General features: G+C 38.4%; 1 protein-coding gene across 1 annotated transcript in view; it reads right to left on the bottom strand.

The window, feature by feature from the left end:
- The window catches only part of PLXDC2 (plexin domain containing 2), a 284357-nt gene that overhangs the window by 154898 nt on the left and 110145 nt on the right, over nucleotides 1–19314 (bottom strand). Inside the window, exon 2 of the mRNA XM_075143914.1 lies at nucleotides 3608–3819. Coding sequence (XP_075000015.1) covers nucleotides 3608–3819 — 212 coding nt within the window. The remainder of the gene's footprint in view (nucleotides 1–3607; nucleotides 3820–19314) is intronic.

Below are 19314 nucleotides of genomic sequence, written 5' to 3'. Positions count from 1 at the left end.
AGTTTAAAACCATTTCCCCCATGTCCTGTTGCAACAGGCCCTGCTAAAAAGTTTGTCCCCATCTTTCTCATAAGTCCCCTTTAAGTACTGAAACGCTGCAATAAGGTCTCCCCGAAGCCTTCTCTTCTCCAGGCTGAAAAACCCCAACTCTCTCATCCTTTCTTCATAGGAGAGGTGTTCCACCCCCATGACCATTTTTGTGGCCCTCCTCCGGACCTGCTCCAACAGGTCCATGTCTTTCTTGTGCTGAGGGCTCCAGAGCTGGACGCAGTACTCCAGTTGGGGTCTCACCAGAGCAGAATAGAGGGGCAGAATCACCTCCCTCGACCTGCTGGCCACGCTTCTTTTGATGCAGCCCAGGATATGGTTGGCCTTCTGGGCTGCAAGTGCATGTTGCTGGCTCACATCCAGCTTTTCATCTGCCAGTACCCCCACGTCCTTCTCAGCAGGACTGCTCTCAATCCCTTCATCCCCCAGCCTGTATTGATATCCGGGGTTGCCCCGACCCAGGTGCAGGACCTTGCACTTGGCCTTCTTGAACCTCATGAGGTTCACATGGGCCCACTTCTCAAGCTTGTCCAGGTCCCTCTGGATGGCATCCCTTCCCTCAGGCATGTTGACTGCACCACTCAGCTTGGTGTCATCTGCAGTCTTGCTGAGGGTGCACTCGATCCCACTGTCTATGTCATTGGTGAAGATATTAAACAGTACCGGTCCCAATATGGACCCTGCGGGACACCACTTGTCACTGACCTCCATCTGGACATTGAGCCGTTGACCACTACCCTCTGGATGCGTCCATCCAACCAATTCCTCACCCACTGGACAGTCCACCCATCAAATCCATACCTCTCCAGTTTAGAGAGAAATACATATAGGAGTGGGTCCACCCTGGCTACTGCAAAGATGTGATAAACTGATTTACAATGCACTTTCTATAGCTGTTCATGGAGGCCTGAACTTCATGTTCCACTCAAATTGATCTTAAAACAGCCTATGGATTAGGGCCAATGGGAGACCCAGGATGGTGCTGCTGTGAAGTTACAGAACAGCTCCTAATAACTCCAATGGAAAAACATGAATGAACAGTCTCATTACCTCAAAATATCAAGAAAAACCAGTAGAACTAAGCTATGCTCCACACAGGTTGATTTTATTATTTTCCACATTATGACTGTATAGATTTGAAAACACAGGAAACATTTAGAGTTCTTTTTAAACAGTGTGCAGAAATTTCTACATACTGCCTTCCCTTTTGTCCTTCATTGTTTTTTTAGTGTGGTTTTTTTTTGGGGTGGGGTGGGTGTTTGTTTTTGTTTGTTTTTTTTTTAAAGCTGGTAGAATATAAACTCATCATTATAAAGAAGAACAGAAAACAATATCAAGCGAAAATTAAAGATATGCTCATCACTGTTAGCATTCAAATAAAAGAAGTTGTCTGCATTTGCATGGCAAGCCCAAGAAAATACATTAGAGAGAAACAGTATCTGTGGTGGAGGGATGTTGTAATTCTGTAGTGTCATTAAATGAGAATGGCAGGTAGTACTCATTCTCTGGATTTTTTCAGCAAGAACTGCAACACACAGAGAAGAAGGGTTTCAAAAATCAATATACTCTCCAGCACTACCGATAAGGTCCCAAGCTGCAGAAGACCTTGCGACATATGGATTCTTCCACTGTGAATATCTGTGGTACTCTTTACCTCCTCTACAAAGCTGGGCATCAAGGGTTTTTTTCATAAAATGCCTGTGCATTGTAGTAGGGATTTACAACGGAATCCGATAATGTGTAAAACCACAACTCAGTTATCTTATTGTGCTGGGAAGATTTTAGAAAAAGAGAGGGCTGCAACAAAACACAAAACTTGAATTCAATAAACTCAGTAAGAGTGATGTACTTTTGAGGTTAAGACACTAGAATGCCATTAATCTGTCAGGAAAGATGGCCCTGGAAAAAATACCATTCTACGTATGTCTATTTGCAAGCATTCATTTTTTTTCCCAAATGTTGCCATATATGAGTGTTAGAGGGGGAGCTCTGACCCATTTTGCTTCATAAGAGCTTGGAACTCAACTAAATGGAGACACTGCATGGGGATCTACTAGTAAGCCATGGAAAAATCAGCTACACAAACTTTCCTGTATTTGAGACATCTTCCACTTCACCTGCTAAAATAATTAGAAGGATCAATCTGTGTCATGCCTGAGTGAATTGCTACAAGTATGGCCAGATGGGGATTACAGGGGACAAAAAACAAATAATAAAATCAAAAGACAATTCAAAAATATAATTTACCAACTAGCAACATCCATGTTTATGCAAGTGGAAACATAATTAGTACTGTGTAAACTGGGAAGCTTAAAAAACAACAAACACAAAACACACCTTTCAGAAAGCATTATTATTTTTTGACTCATGTTGTAGAGACACCATTGTCTCTACAGATGGGTTTTATATTGCTTTGCTTTTGTTATTGTGTAAGATAACAACCCAAAATCTGAAAGCTGTTTTGTTTGTCCGAGAATGAGCTTCTCAGAACGGAAAAAATAAATAGCACTGTTGTTTTCGAAGCAGAATATAAAGACTGAAAATGTTATGCATAGCTTATTCCAAGCTGTATTTTATTGAAAAATAGGATTTAGATTTTATTAATAAGAAAACCCCAAACCTAATACTTAAAAAAAAAAAAAAATCAGTACAAATACAATAATTATAATATTAACACTTGCTATCTGTGTATAAAGACAAAAATCAATTCAGCCAGTGTGTTTATGTAGAACCACTGAGATAAAACAGCAGAATAGCAAAATTCTCACAAATCATCATAGGGGGAGACATTTTGCACCAATCAATCACAAAATAACATTATGGTCAACTTCTGCTCTCCTTACACTACTCGAAACTGAGAGCAGCTTTAAAGACAGAACTGGTACTCACTTGGATTTACGTTATGTCCATATGAGAGCAATCTGGCAGTTAAAAGTTTTTTAAACAAGCAATTAGAGGTTGAATGAAACCACAAAACAGAGAAAGAATGTCACAAGATTTCATTTAGATGGATTTGATGTCCCAAGATTTCATTTAGATGGATTTGATCCATGTTATTCTTCTTTGGAAGATCAACAATCAAATAGTACGGGCAAATTCTTTTAATGACCAACCTGGAATTTTTTCCAATTTCTTATTTCTCTAGGGCCTTTTCCCTTCATGTCTAGGTATCACTCTCCATGAAGACCAGGCAAATCTCACAAATGGAGGTGTTTACCTAAACTTTTAAGAAATAATTAATTTTTTTTTTTTATACTCCTTCATTTTCCAGTTCTCCAGCAAGAACTGCTACAACACGGGATTTCCCATAACTGTTTTCCAGCAGAGAGACAGATGTCCTCAAGAGACTACCTTCAAAAGTCAGACAGGACACGCTCCAGCCCCAGGACAGAAGAAAAAGCTGTCTTCCTTGTACTGACAGGGTCACAAATACAAAGACCATGAGGTTCTCTTTCCCTATCAATATTTGAGTACACTGAAGTAAATGTCTTCATTTTTTTACTTACCCCCAATTAAAGACGACAAATGGAATTAAAAAATAGATAGAATGAATTTCTACCTCAATCTGGGTGGTGTTGTCATGTCTCTCTTCAAGCAGCAGGTCTGTGAAACCCCCTGGCTCAGAAGAATCCTGCCCCATGCTAGCTCTGTTGGTGTCGACTGATTTGAGAGACTCTGAGTGCCTTCTCCACCTGTGGCTGTTTACATGTGAATCCACTCGCACATTTTCCTCCACTCGAGGGAAGCTCTGAACAACTTCATAAAGCACACCTGTTTGACAAAAAAAAAGAACAAGATAATAAGTGAGTGGAACTTTGGTTTACTAATCATAACTGAAAACCTAAGAATAGTAATCTTTTAATAAATGTTTTGAACCACCCTATAGCATAGCCAATTCTATCTCTGATAAAGATGCTACAACAGCATAAGAGTTTAAAAGAAGAGAGAGCATATTATACTTCTACAAAATTGAAGAATTTGGACTAAGTTTTGTAGACTCCTATAAACATCCCAAATGTTTTATTTTCCTCCTTATTTTATGTCTGGGAAAAGTTTTCCCTGTAACTTTTGTAACTTTGATACTAGGTGTCACTTTTCAAAAGAAAATAAATCTAAGAAAAAAATCAGTTAATCATCTAACAAAAAAAAAGTAGAAGAGGCAGAGTATGGACTTAGCTTTTGCTACTGATTTTATGTAGAAAGAGCTTGGAAGCCATGGTGAAAAGCAGCCAAATAAACATTATGAGAGGCATGAAATTCCCATAAACATCTGTTCCAGTGTAAAAATAAAGCGGCCCCATTGTATAAGTGATAAATATGTGAAGTCTGCAGACACCCACTATATCCCCTGCAAAGGGTGAGCAGTTGGCTTGTGTTTTACATATTCCTTTTGGACTTTATTCATGCTCATTCACAACATTTTCATGCTAGTAAAACTATCACCAAGACAAAACCATAAATTCTTCAATAGTTTCTAGTTTGCCCAATCCAAAAGCCAATCAAAGTATTTTTTAATTTATTTCTGTTAACACCATCAAGAGGGGGTAGAGTAATTTTGCATACTTTGCACTCAAAATCAGATATGCTGTCATACTGTCTTTGGGTCTAAAAGGAGAAGTAGAGGGGTGCTCTGTGCTTTCCATGTGCCAGGAAGAAGGGGATCTTGTTAAAAAAAAAACAAACCTGTGAGGTTCCAAATGAACTCTCAAGAGAAGTGGCAAAGTAAAAGAAAAATACTGAGAGAAAGGATAGACTGGTAAATAAATTATTTGTAGAAATATCTCCATTGCTTCTGTTTGGCAGAAGCTTCTGAGCAAAGGAAGGCACCACTTCCAAGGTCCTTACTAAGCATTGCATATGTTATCTAGGTACAGAAAATTCAAAAAAATAGAAAATTATCTATCAAACTTTTAAATAAGAAGTAAGATTTTGCTGCATCATAGCAGGAACAGGTATAGAAGTCATAGATATAGGAGAATCTGCCAGACATTGTTATTGACAGACTAGAAAGGGTTACAGAAGCAGTCTTTAATACGATTTAGGCTCTGTGTGATTCCATTTTTCTATCAAATTCCCCCAAATCTACAAAACGTATTTCCTAAGCTATTTGATCACTCTCAACCACACTGAAATTAATGTGAGGTAAAGGTGCTTTGACACCTAGAGAAATCAGAATTTGATAGACATGCAAAATAAGTAATCTCAGGCCATAACTTTCCTCAGACCCCAAGTAATCAGACTTTTTTTCTTTTAATTGGTGGCTTTTTGAAACCTGTTTCCTTGCATTTCTCAAAAGCCGTAGAACCCTTGTCTCGAACAAATTGCCACTGCATTCCCTGTTTTATCAGGCAATCAGCTGCCAGATGCAGAGGGACAGCTCAGCAGATGAACTGACTTATTCCTCCATGGTCCTTATCAAAATCTATTCAAAGCTGCCCTCTCTGCTTCAGCTTGGAGGCACTCACCATGGTCTTATGGGGATAAGGGCATCAGAAAACTGACAGACACAGCAAACTTCTCAGATACAATTGCAGATAGGTACTTTCTGCCTGTGATACGCAAAGCCTGAAGCTGGATCTGTGGAGGCAACGTTTGCCCTCCCGCCCCAGCCAGGTCTGCGGCACTAAGACACCTCAGCACCCGTTGCAAGGCATGGGGAGCATTAGACACCTACAAACGGGGGTCACAGTGCAACAACTACGTGTCTGCAGAGCCCCACTCCCTTCTTCTCAAGCATCTTCCCTGGCTGCCCTTAGTGGCTCAAAACCCACATTCAGAGATGCAAAAAGCATATTTATCCTCATTTTGCACTCCCACCGCAGCCTACTCTTTTTATGGTGAACAATCAACATGTTGAGGCAATCACCGAAATTAGCAAATAGAAAATGAGAAAGTTAGGGGAGGGTCTTAAATCTTATTCACCTCAGGCTGAGCCTCGCCTGTAAGGGAAAGCAATTATATTTTCTTCTCCTACATCCTGAATAGAAATGAACGTGGTTTCTAAGCTTTAAGGTGTTGTAACATAAACTGCTTTTTAAAATAATAATAACACAGTGCTGGAGAGAAGAAGGAGATAAGCATGTTCAGGTATTTCCACTGGCTTGGAAATTCTACACGTTTTTCTCTATAATTTTCTTTTATAGTACAATTGCATATGGCATCTGCAAAATTTGGCATGGGCCATTCCCCATTAGAGAAATCTTTAACGTTGTCAGTGCACAGCTTTTATCCTGTTTCAACTCATTTAATTATGTGAATTTTCTCTTGAAACATAGAAAATACTCTAAACCATATTGTTACTACCATTACACTGATAAATATTATTTTACAGATACAAGCTACACTGACATAAGAAAGCTTTATAATCATCTAACTGCATTCAGAATGCATTATATCCTTCTAAATTTAATAGTAGCAAGAATTAAAAGCATGAACAGATAACGTTTTCATTTTAAAGTCTTTGGGGTTTTTTTTCACTATTATCTGTGAAAGCTTCTACCATTGTTATCACTAGACTAGTTAACTGTCCTGGACTGGCAGAGTGGGGATACTGAAGCTACAATGCGAGATGAAATCTGGATGTGTTTTCAGGGAATAAAGAGAGAAATTTACTGTAGGATTCCTCTTTCCTTAAACCTTTTCCTTAAGCTACCGGCGATGGAGAGAGAGAGACGATGGGCTTGGCCAGAGCAGCTCTAATCCAGCATGGTGTCTCTGGTTTATCCCGACAGATCTAATACTGAGAAAGTGATAAACAAGATTTATTTTTTTTTTAAATGAGCTGAACAGGGTGTTTTCCTTTTATGTAAATATAACTTAAATATATAAATTCTCAGATAATGGATAGATAAATTAATTTTCAAGTTCTAAACGCAGGCAGCTCATGAAGAAAAAGCATTTAGAGACCTAAAGTTCCAATACTTGCAAGTTACAACTATTTCATGTTTCTGGTTGAAATCTCTATATAGCTAATAAATCACATAAAAGGCATTTTAGAGGAAATGTACCAAAGTATTATACTCTTATCTTTTAGATCTCAGAACTCGCACCTAATTAATACTGAAGGAGAACATGTTATTCAAATTGGAAAGCAGCCAAATGCTGTAATATCTGATTAATAATAAAATCATAATATTGGCAAACATAGATGAGTAGTAACTTGTTCAACCTGTATGAACAGAGACTCAGAACTACAACAAGCCTTCAAATCAGTTAAAATTGGAACTACAGTTTTCAACTGATATTTTTAGGTGCAAACCACAAGGGTGTAATATATATTTCTGTCACTGGCATGCAAATACCTCAGTGTGAAGGTCTGTAGAGTGATATTGTACTGTAGCATTTTGGAAGCGGTGAAAACAGACTACAGGACTTTCCAATGAGTATGTAATTAAGCTGGTGTTTTGGTCTGATCTTTCAACTGTTGTCCTTGAAGTTTGCATAAAATTAGCAATGAAAATCATTATGTCTGCAGCTCCTTTCCCCCTTGAGTTAAGTTAAAATTTAAGATTTCAACTCTGTGTTGAATAAAGCTAGAAAGGCAGTGGGGTGAGGGAAACAAATCTATAAAAAGCTTTCACTGCTCTGAGATGATTTGGAGTTAATGACTGACTGTTGGCAAGTTCAGAAACTCTTGTCACAGTTGGCCAGTTCAGCCCTTCGTAGTCAATGTGATTGATCAGAATTACCACCAAAGGCTTTCAGGGAATAGGGGCATCATTCACACAAACTGGAAGGACCTATGCAGAACATTGAGAGAGGAAACTGGGGAAGGGGAATGGGTGAAAACTACAGATAGATTTACTTTTGCTCACATCTAAAACAGGTGTTTCAAATTTCCTTCTGTACAGGTTTACATGCTCACAGGAAAAAGACTTTTAAAAGATTTTGGCATCTATTGCCTAAACCACCATGTACCCAGATTCTAGCTTTTTGACTACCTTAGCTTGCATTTTAACAATTACTAAACAAGCTTTTAAAGTGTATTAAACTAACCTGATGGAGGAGACATGACCAAAATCTGTATCTTCTTGCACATCAAGACCTGACTTTTGAGGTGGCTCTGCTAGTCTGAGGTATTTGGCAGGAAGATGTGTCTCCTGTACTGGAAAACTAGACTGCTTAACACTTATGTCATTAACATAAATCAATGCTGAAAGTGAATACAACTGAATAGGTAGAGAAGTTTGTCTACTTCAATATTGTGAATTATGCAAGCAGATTGAAAGTGGGGATTGGACTATACAAGAAAGATTTGCAGAAAGGGAAGAGGCCGCCTGACTACGGTGAGGGCACAGGTTCTCTGCTTTGCCAAGTCTGCCCTCAAACAAAAAGGGAAACATTCTAAGTAAGTAAAACCAAAATGAAACAGCAGAGCTTGACAAGTAAGACAGCTCTGATTTAGTAGGGATGTCTGGTCTGCATAAAGCTTTATTTACAATGAAGATTTAGCTCTCACTTTACAAGAAAAAGAAACATTCAAAATTTTATGAACAGCAATGTAATTAAAGAGGAAAGAAACCCTATTTTGAAATAAAAAAGCCAAATAGGTAAATCATCTAGCACTCATTCAACTGTTTTTGTTTTTTTTTTCCCCTTTTCCATGAGGTCAGAGGTTGGTGGAATGTTTCAGCACATTAGAATTTCAGAATTGCATTTCTGAAAAACATGTGTTAATTACATTTCATGATTGCACATATTTAGGCCAACTCTGCAATTTGACTAATTTCATAAATCAAACCACAATCAACAAGACTTTTTTTTGAAAGCCCAGAAATACTCACATATTGAAACCTCTATTCCACAGATTGCTTGTGAGATACAGTATCATTTTCTAAATCTGCCACAGCCCAAATGCCAGCAAAATCAAATTTATTCATCAAGGAACTGAAAATGCCATCATACTCCTTTAACTTAAGTAACTTTCTATAGCCCATCTCATGAATCTTTATTTCTACTATGACCATTTTATTAGTAAAGATAAGAAACCAACTGTTGGTGGAAGATATGAATACTGGACCCATGAAGTGATAGGCTCTTCAAAACACAAACGTTCCTTTAAAGGATTCTCCAAGTAGAGTGCTCATGTACTGAATGCCCAACATCACAGCAAAGTCAATTATACTTCTCATAAAGAATTTCCGGTTTAAATTATCTCTGCCTATGAACAGCTCAACGCTATACAAACTTCTTTTTCTGCTGTACCTGATTCATGGGACTAGGACCAATTCCATCTTTCTGACCTTAATTTAGGAAAGAAATAAGATACGCTTGACTTATACTATGTCCATGATAATGATAGAATAAATTTCTTAACAAACTCATAAATAACATAATTTGTAAAAACTATCCCGCAGTGACAATTAGCACACAAACAGCTGTGTCAATTTGGATCATGATTTTAAAAACAACAGAAGACCACATGCTGACATTTTCTTTTTAAAGCTTGGCTGAGACTGCTAAAAGAATTTTAATATTATGTGTGAGAGTGATGCTTAGGATGATCCTATTTTCACCAAACAGGGGATGAGAATTTGTGTGGCCTGCAAAGAGAGTCAGAGTTAACAATAATAAAATACTGAATGATGGCAGATGATGATCACAGTACTGAAACTACTGCTGTTGAATTGTATGCTCAGAACAACAAATAATATCTAAAATAATAACACCATCTTAATGCGTGTTTTTCTTGCAATTATACAATAAGTAGCTACTAAGACTCATGTCTAATACAGAGTTAGTATCAATAATAATAGGTACTATGGCAGGGAAATAACATAACCGGTAATTTCCTTACACATGCATTTTATCAACAATATGAATTCAGATTTTTCCCTTTGCAACCTCTTTCTATTCAATAATTATTTTTCACCATTACAAGTGGTCCCAAAGAGCATATTACCACACTTCTAGAAGTTTATCTTCACCACAACTATAACTGCTGCAGGTTTGGGGTTTTTTTTAAAATTGTCTGATTTACTTTCATTTTGCAATTATTTATGTAATCATACTGGTAAATTAAAATGGTATTGGTAAAGTCAGGAGTCCGAGTCTACTAGTAACAATACTGTAACTTTGATTAGCGTACATCAACACTGAGGAAATATTGTCTAATTCCAGTTTCACTCATACTCTCCAGCTACATAAACACAATAATTTAACATGCATGTTGAATTTATAAGCAATCTGATTATAGCTTTATAATGTATTATGGATTTGTTTTGCTACTTGTCAGTTCCACTCGGGGAGCAGGACCTACGTTTATTGCTAACTGAATACATGCAGAACAAAAAAAAAAAGATAACTCATGCCTCAAAGAAGGCTTGCAGTCTTGAAGATGCTGGGTAATGAGAGAAGGGAGGGAGAATTTTGGTCAGTAAACAGTGATATCCATGATCACCAAAAACCTAACCAGTATCAAGATTTTGAAGCCATTAAAGTTAGAAGAAGATTTAAAAAGGAAAAAAAGATGTGTTATCATTTGATGTGCTTAAATTTTTTTATACATACTATGTAGATGGATTTAAGTTGCTCTCACAACTGAGGTTTAAACAGTGACAAGAGTCTAGGGAACGCCGATGGTAACAGAAGTGGAAGACATATAACATTTCACACCTACTAGGCTCCTACATGTCTCATGCACATCTGCATCCCACAGGCACAGATCTTTTGTATTACTTTTGGAACAGTAAAAACACAATTATGTTTACGCTAACAATGCAGAGTATAATCCTTTATCGCAATCCTCCACTTTCTGAGACAGGGAGAGAAAATAGCTTTGAAAGGAAACCACAGAAAATGAAGATGGAATTGATTCTGGTTTAGCCTTTCCTTACAAAAGAAGAAGCTCTAATAAACTTAGATACCCAGCCATTGCAAATGCAATTGGAGTACTACTCGGTGTCCCTATTAACAAAAAACCAGAAAAGCCAGAATTGTGTAGTTCTGATTTAATTTAAAACTCCACAGATGTACTGTCATTGATGTGATGTTTTCCAGAGCTTTCAGGTGGATCAGGTCAGAGAGCTGAAAAAATTCAAACCCATGCTATTAGTGCTTATTTAAACTCAGTATACAACGCACAACTGAAATAGTTTCCGCAACTGAAAAATGGGAAAATAAAGAGTTTTCTTTCTCCTTAATTGTTGCTTGTCTCACCCGCTGTAACTTCAGTATAACTTCTCTTCACATACCTTTGGTCTTTGCTATAGATACAACCATTTATTCACACTGGCCTTCAACCTTTTTTTTAGCTGGAGATCCCTAAAAGTTTCCTAGTAGCATTGTAAATTTAAGCCTACTCAAAGGAATATCTCCCAGTTCTTGTTTTCCACTCCTTCTTTTCAGCACACAATTTTGCATTTTAGAAGGGAAGCCTGACTCTCCTTATCTCACCTGACTAGCAGAAAAGACATGCTTCTTGATACATTGAACAGTGCTGGGATTCTTCCTTCAAGCCTTTTACTTTCAACTACCCTTATTCAGCATGATTAACATCACTTAATGGTTGCACACCATACAAATAGGTTTCATATCCACGTTCCCAGTAGCACTTCCAATAATTATTAGCAACGCAGATACCCAGGTTTACCTAGGTGAATATTTATCACATACTAAGTTTCCACGTAAAGCAAAAGGAAGAGTATCTGTAACGTTCTTATGTTCCTGGCACACAACTCAAAATATTCATAATTGTATTTTCTTGTGGATTATCAAACTGCAGCATAGAAAAGCTGGAAGTTAACATGTTTTAAATCATCTAAGGTTTTCTGATTAACCATCACAGCAATAGTGTCAAAATGTTCATTCATGTGTAATTTATGCATCTTCTGTCCCAACTTTACTGTATCACAAACCCTTGCTAAGCTGCAAAAGTATTTGTGTAGAAAGCAGCAAAAAATAAAGAATTTAACAAAAAATTGTCCTGCTAAGAGAAATGGAGAGATCTCTATAATATTCTATTTATATCCAAATTTTTGCTTTTCCAACCTAGATTCAAAGGTTTTCCAGAGAATATTAATACCAACTGTACCTTATTTAAACGCATTGGACAAAAGTTTATAAAGCCTTTTTTCTAGTCAATAACTGGATTACAGTACGATTGCCAACTTCGGACACTAGCATCTCCAATGTGTCCACCTCACAGTTCCAATTTGAAAGCACCTTTCTTTTTCCTGAAGAATCTGGCAAACCTGTGCACTAGAACAATCCAAGGATGCCAGTGCCATGGTGGATCAGCTTCTCCTCTAGATTCAGGCTTAACCAGAACGAGCGAGAATCCATTCAGCTAGAAGACATACACCAATGTGCAGAGATATGTAGATGATAAAAATGGAGTTAAAAGTTAGATGGAAAATTTTGCAGTCACATTGTTAGGACTAACTTCTGTTTCTGGGGAGCAGATAAAAGCACACAAAAAAGAAACAGCCATTCATAATTTGAACTGCAGCATGTGTTTGGAACTCCTTTTGCATGACTTGTCAAGGGAGAAGACAGCAAATATCTGGGATGCACCAAACTGTGTTAGCTTGGCTAATTTATGTCCTTCCCAGCAGACAATGGCTGGTAGAAGGGTTATCTTCTTTTTCAGCCCAAGGAAAAGCCAGGGGCTAAGAGAGATGCAAGCCCATTGCTTGAAAAATGAATTAGCGCAGACAGCGATAAGACTTTTTGTAGTCTGCAGAGGCAAAAAGCAGCAATTCCAGGGATACCGCTGCGGCCAAGACAACATTGGTTAGCTCTCCACAGGCCTGTCACTCACTGGTGCTGGAGCGGCATCAGAGGGTAATTGGCTTCCTGGGTAGCCCTGTCAGGCTGACTTCGAGTCAGGCACAGGGATCGACATCAGCATTCACACCAAAGGCAACCTCGCTGGATTTGGTGACTCAAGCAAAGAGATACACACAGGAAAACAAAGCTCATGTACCAACACAATGGAGCTACCCATACAGACATGTATACACAACATCACCTCGCAGGCACAGATTAAAATCTGAGCCACCTGGCCCAGTGGAAATAAAAGAAAGGCAGCATAACACCTCATCAGGTACAACAAACTCTGATGGACACACAGACCAAGGTTTTCCTCTCCTCCCTTGTTAGGAGTGCCCAACAGACTGTAATCACCTTGTTAACAAGTTTACCTGCAAATAAGGACAAGCCCCTTAATTGCTCCTAACTAATTTCTTACTGAGTCTGTGGCAGTGGGCCAATATACAGCCTACATAAAGAGTGCCACCGCTCAGAACTCCAACCAGCCTGAACACCCTCAAACAAGGCAGATCATCAACATAGCCCCGGTGCAACTGAAACATGACACATTTTTCCTGTTGTGTCCTCAGTTCCCTCTGCCCCCCTCACAGGAGTAGAAAGGAAGCGGTTTGCGATATTAGATGTTTCGCAGAGCTCAGGATTTGGAACACTGGAAAATGAACAAGCAATTGCCATTGCCCATAAGTGTGTAGCAGGGAATGCCGTAGTATCTGACATTATAAAAGCTGAAGAAAAAAGCTGCATGACTTTTCTTCCACTGTGCTGTAAAGGAAAGTTTTCGAAGATGGAAAGGTAAAAATTTACAACTGCTTGTGGAGACGTAACTTGGGCTTTCCTTCAGCTCAATGTTAAAATGCACAAAGTGATTTCAGACAGAACTTAAAATTTAAACCGCTTCATTTTCATTACGGATTAAATAAGGAAATTTTATATCTTCTTTCATTTTCTGCACACGAAGGTTTCCTAGACCAACAGTGATTCAGGATTTAGAAAGATTATGCCAGTTCCAAGTAAATAGATTGATCATTTGTAGAATTAATGAATTCATTTAATAAAAAGTGAAGGCTTAGTGCCAGAACTCACTACACTATGGTGTCAAGACAGGGTTCTCATAAAACATCCTGCAAAAAGTAAAAGTAGTAAATTGGCACGTTCAAACATGGAGTTGCTCCAAGGGTCAGGAAAAATAAAGATTGTCTCACTGGGCTTATGTGGTGGGGTAATTTGTTTAGGTCAGCAATCATTGACAAGTACATTAAATGTCAGAACTTTAAAATTTTCAAAATGTTTTTGACCTAATTTTCTTGGCTTTACAGATACACTGAATTATGATTACTGTGCTTTATTCTTGAGGGTTTTTCTGTAGAGATGGGACAGTCAAGAAGTGACAATGATAATTTATTTAAAAGAAGAGCTTGAAGCTTGTTTCAATGTCTCTTCACCCTCAACCCACAATTGCTGTTCAACTTAAATTTCTCTATACAATTAGCCAGTTCCCTCATTTCTGTATCTTTTGTTCCAAAAGAATAGTACAAAACTTCAAAATAGAAGATCTATTGCCTTCCATTTTCATCCATATGCATTAAGTAGGTATTTTCAGGACTTTTGAAAACATAATAGTGATTTTAAACCATAAGGCCTCCAATCCGGCCTGATGCAGTAAGTCAGTACAGTAGATATGGCCCTCTGTAAGACCAGCCACTAGAGAAGTCAGAACCTTTCAACCTTCCAGGAAGCACAAGAGAAAACTAAGTAACTACAGTAAATATATATGGAGTAGAGACAGATTCTATAAAAGAAACAAAAATGTACTGTGAGAGCCTGGGTTACTTAATTTTTTATAGTATTTTTGCATAATAACTCAATGGATGCTTCACTTTTGCTATCTGTAAGATGCAGAAAATGATACTGGTTTTGTCTGTTAAACATATTCTGTGTTACTGATGACAAGCGCTAGATAGTAGCTATGTACTATTTTATAACTGAAATTCCATTGTTTATTTCTTCCAGACTCTCTGTTACTGTGCAGGGGCAAACTATTTTCTGTCTTGTCAAACAAAGATTAAATTTGTCACTGAAATTAAAATGGGTCTAAATGCCTTCAGCTTCTTCTCGTTTTAGCTTCATCAGGAGATTTGCTGGAGAAAACCATCATGTTTCTAGCACTAATGGAAGGAAATGAGAGTGGAGACTGTTCTTAAGCTCTGGTACAAAGTCTGCATTGCTAGACTTGATGTGGAAACAACAAAAAAAATCACAAATTAAGGAGGAATTGTTGTAGATATGTATTTAGAGTCAAAGAACAGCTGTATTAAACCTATCAAGAAGCAGAGACATAAAAATAAGAATTAAGTCAGTTAGAGATATGAATGATAGAAAGACATTCTTTATTCAGCAGAAAAGAAATAATCCATTTGAAAACTGGCAGAGATACTGGGGAAACATTGCATCAATCTTGAAATCAAATACTGCATCAATCTTGAAACTTGTCAAAGCAATGAAATTGTCTAGCAAATGTTTAATTGGACTGCCCAATATATGGAGTATTGAATATTGCCTTTCTCTTCTCCCAAAAGACAGACAAACTAGTACTGTGGACTGTGCGGATACAGGGAGTAAAGTGCAGGAAGGGCATATTTTCACAGTTTTTATCTAACCAACAGGACTGGAAGGACTCAACTCCTATAAAGGGGCTTTAGAATTTACAAATAAAGTATAGTTTTTTATATATATTACATTTGACACTGTTTACATGCACTTCCATCGTGCCTAAATTAAATGAGAGAACTCCATTGTTGGCATCCCCTTTTAATACACGGAACTTACATGGAACTTAGTTATTTGGATAGACGTGTTCTGGGAAAAGATTGAATAAATGTGGTTTTTTTCTTTATTATACACCTTCCAATTCTACCACAACATTCCCAAGAAAAAACATTAACAGCTTTGCAGCACTCCCGCTGGAGTGGCTTTACTAGCATGCCATGTACGTACGTTTCATCTATGCATTTTCTTAATGAGGAGGCAGAGATGGATAGTGCTGCACTGCGGAGCACATGGTGGGGGATGAGCCAGCTCAAATGACATCACTCTGTGCTTACGAAAGGACAGATTTACAACTCTCTCTGCTGTGCCTTGTGCTTCTCTAAGTGGAAGATAGGATGTTATGTAATGTGTGAAGATCATTACACATTGACCATCACATGAAGAGTATGTTATTTTACTTTTCAGAGGGGAAAAAAGAATAGAGGCAACACATAGAGCAAGACAGTTCAGTACATTTCTTAAAAAAACACAAGTGTGCTTAAGTGTGCTTTGGAGGGGCTTATTTTGTGAATGAAGCTGAGCTTATAGGGACTCAGACTTGGTAGACTCAGTGACTTAGATGCATGCAAACACTGCCCAGTGCATTAAGAGAGCTGAAGGGATGACTCTATGAAGAAGAGACCTTCTTCACAAGAAGGTTTGTTTTCTTCTTGGGTAATCACGATGGTCCAGAGCATTTACACTTCTATTCAGCAACTTGCTCAAGCTGTTGCTTAGGTTCTTTATTATCACTGGTTAGAAGGCAAATTCAAAGAGGACAGAGGGAAAAATGTCTGGAAATAAGAGTGAATATAGCGGGTTTTAAAAGGTTTTGGACACAATGACATTTGAATGTTTACCTCCTCCTGGCTTATTAATCAAAGACAGGATTACACCATGTACAGAACTATTTGGGAAAATAAGTCAGTCAAAATGTGGCCTATTTTGTTAGACAGAGACTGATATAGCCGTAAAATATACTTGAAAAATCACCCCTGTTTCTTCTCATTCTACCCACTACAGATTTTATTCCTAACAAGCACATATTAACGCTGTCTCAACATGCTATTTTTTTTTTCCTTTCCAAACAGAGTACAGTGCCAGCAGTCAGCTATGATTCCCCGTACCCTGTTCTTGAGACTCAATGACAGTAAAGCACTAGCTAGTTGCACGAAAAGACATCTTTTACAGCAGTCTTATATTTCCATGTTAATGCATCTTGCTGCCAAGGTTTTTACCCACAGACTGGCTGACAGCCCATCCAGAGCCACAGCAGCCACAGCAAGGTTTGGAAACCAACTCTCTACATCTTGCGACAGGGAACAGATTCAACAACAACTAGACTTCATTCAGTGTTGTAAGAGTAAAATGCAAAGATTTACCTCATTCCTGGAACAGAATATGACCCTAGAAATCATATTTAAATTTCTCAAGAACATATTCATAGTCATTTTGGTTTTGTTCCTAATTAGCTCAATGCAGAGAAGTAGCAGGGCACAAACTCTGCCTCTGTACCACATACATTCACACTGTCAAACCACTTACATCTCATGAAAGTCTCAACCTGGTGAACTTAAATGGGACTTTAACAGTCCGTAGAACTGCTCATCTTCCACAGGGCTGTCAGTTCCACTCCACTGAGGAGTTTATCTTGAATTAATCTGACTTCTTGCTGAATGCTGACTGCCTTCCTCAACATATACACCTCATTTACTCATGCAGAGAAACAGCTCAATCACTACAGATATATCATTCCATGTCTGAGTTATAGAGAGATCAATTACCAAGTCCTGGATGTCTAGGTGTCCTGGACAAGTGACTGTTAAGCTTGCAGAAGCTGGCTGTCCTTGTGCAGTATGTCCCACAAACCCATCACTTCCAAACCCACTACAGTTAACAGGCCTGGTCTATGGTATTTTCTCTTCAGATAAATATAAGGACTGGGCTATCTAGCAGTAAAGAATGCAGTCAGGCTCATCAGTAGAAGACTCTGGCAGACTACATGTCCCCACCTCACTAAGAAGTGGCTTGGCCACCTTTCTTCCCTGTCTGAGCAGCTCACTTGCTCCTGCTTTCCAGTTTTGGAAAGCATGTGCTCACTGTGACAGAACTGTCTCTCAAAATGTAGAGTAAACTCTTTTCTTCTTAAATCAAGGCTAGTGACAGTCCCCAAGGATTTTCTAAACTATCCATCCCACCCCCTCTCTTTTGTTCCAATTAGTCTTCAATATTTTCTGGAACAACTTCAAAAGCGGACACCTTGCTAGGAGACGGAAGACCTCCTCCAGGGTAAAGCGAGCCTTGAACTCTCTGTCCCACTTCCCTGGAGAGTGCATAACCACTAGGATACTATGCAAATACAAGACACCAGTACCTGGTGCTTAGAAGACAAACTGAGAACTTTTCTCATTTCTTGCAAAGACTTGCAGGTGCCACTCTCAGAAGTGCATTGCACACGCTGGATCGTGAGGCAACATGGTCTCTTCTTTCAGCCCTTCACTGAGAAGCTAATCCCCAAAAAGAAGCAGGATTTCAGACCTATGATGGCTATTGCTTGTTTTTGTTTCTCGTTTTCAGGTAACTCCCAGATCCACAAATGGATGTTTGGGATTGCAATTTAAGTATTAACAGTAAACAACTAACACAAGGCTTTAATTCCACTTGAGAATTAGAAACTACAAATTTGTCATGAAAACGCTGAGTTTGTAGGTGTTCAAGTCCTTTATCACATTTGTAACCTTAAACAAATTTGGGAGCAAGAGTTTGTTAAACACTAATCAGTGTTGACAGCAAATACCTGCTTGCTTCAAAGACTAAATCTGCTTCTGCAGCCTGTGTATCACATCTGAGTTTTCTGGTTTCGTGTCAGTCATGTGAAAGTTTCTCATAGTTTGGTACATTTGGGCACATTGTTTGGCTCTAAATGAGCCCTCAAAACCACTGACACTTCCATGAACCAGGGAAAGGCCTGTTCTTTAACTGAACTCTGTTGCATAACTCCTAGTGGCCATTTTCCCTCTTTTCCATTAACAGTAAACCAAAAACTCACAACTTCTTATGCCCCAAATTAATCTCCACTTCTGCCTGGTTATGCTAAAAGCTGCAGATTTTCCACGCAGTGTATGCTTCCCTTCACATGATTTAGCTAAGCTGTTTCTAAGCATCTGCCTAGTATCATCTGTTTGTAAAAAAGGATGAAGTGTATATAACTTTTTACCTACTCCTGGAGGAGAAAAGTAATAAAAGACAGCACATTCAGCCTCCTCCTCTCACATAAATGCAGTAAGAAGGGAAAAAGCAACAACTTACTTTATTACTCCCATCATTTTTGCTGATGTAAGGAGACTGAAAGCTGTGGGAGAAAACGTTTGGTGTCATTAATACAGCTTCTCCACAGGAAACACGGGCTCATCAATAGGTTGTTTTTCAGCTTTAAATACAAGTGATTTCACAAGCACCAGCTCAAACAATTTCTTTTAGGTCTGTAATGCACTGGTACTCAAATATTTGCAAATTGAATCTCCCTTCACCTTTTCTTGTGGTTTTTTTTTCCCTCCCCCTACCTGTGATGTGCCCCCACTCCTCACTGTGTGCCCTGCCCCAGAAACCCCCTTCCTACCCCTGCAGGGTATAATAACCCAGACTGACTATTCCCTCCAATGTCCTTGGACTCCAAAGCAAGTTTCTCCC

The sequence above is a fragment of the Calonectris borealis genome, chromosome 2 (assembly GCF_964195595.1).
Source record: "Calonectris borealis chromosome 2, bCalBor7.hap1.2, whole genome shotgun sequence".
In the NCBI taxonomy this organism is placed as follows: Eukaryota; Metazoa; Chordata; class Aves; order Procellariiformes; family Procellariidae; genus Calonectris; species Calonectris borealis.
Note: the sequence above shows the minus strand (reverse complement) of the source record. Positions and strands in the feature narration are given on the sequence as shown.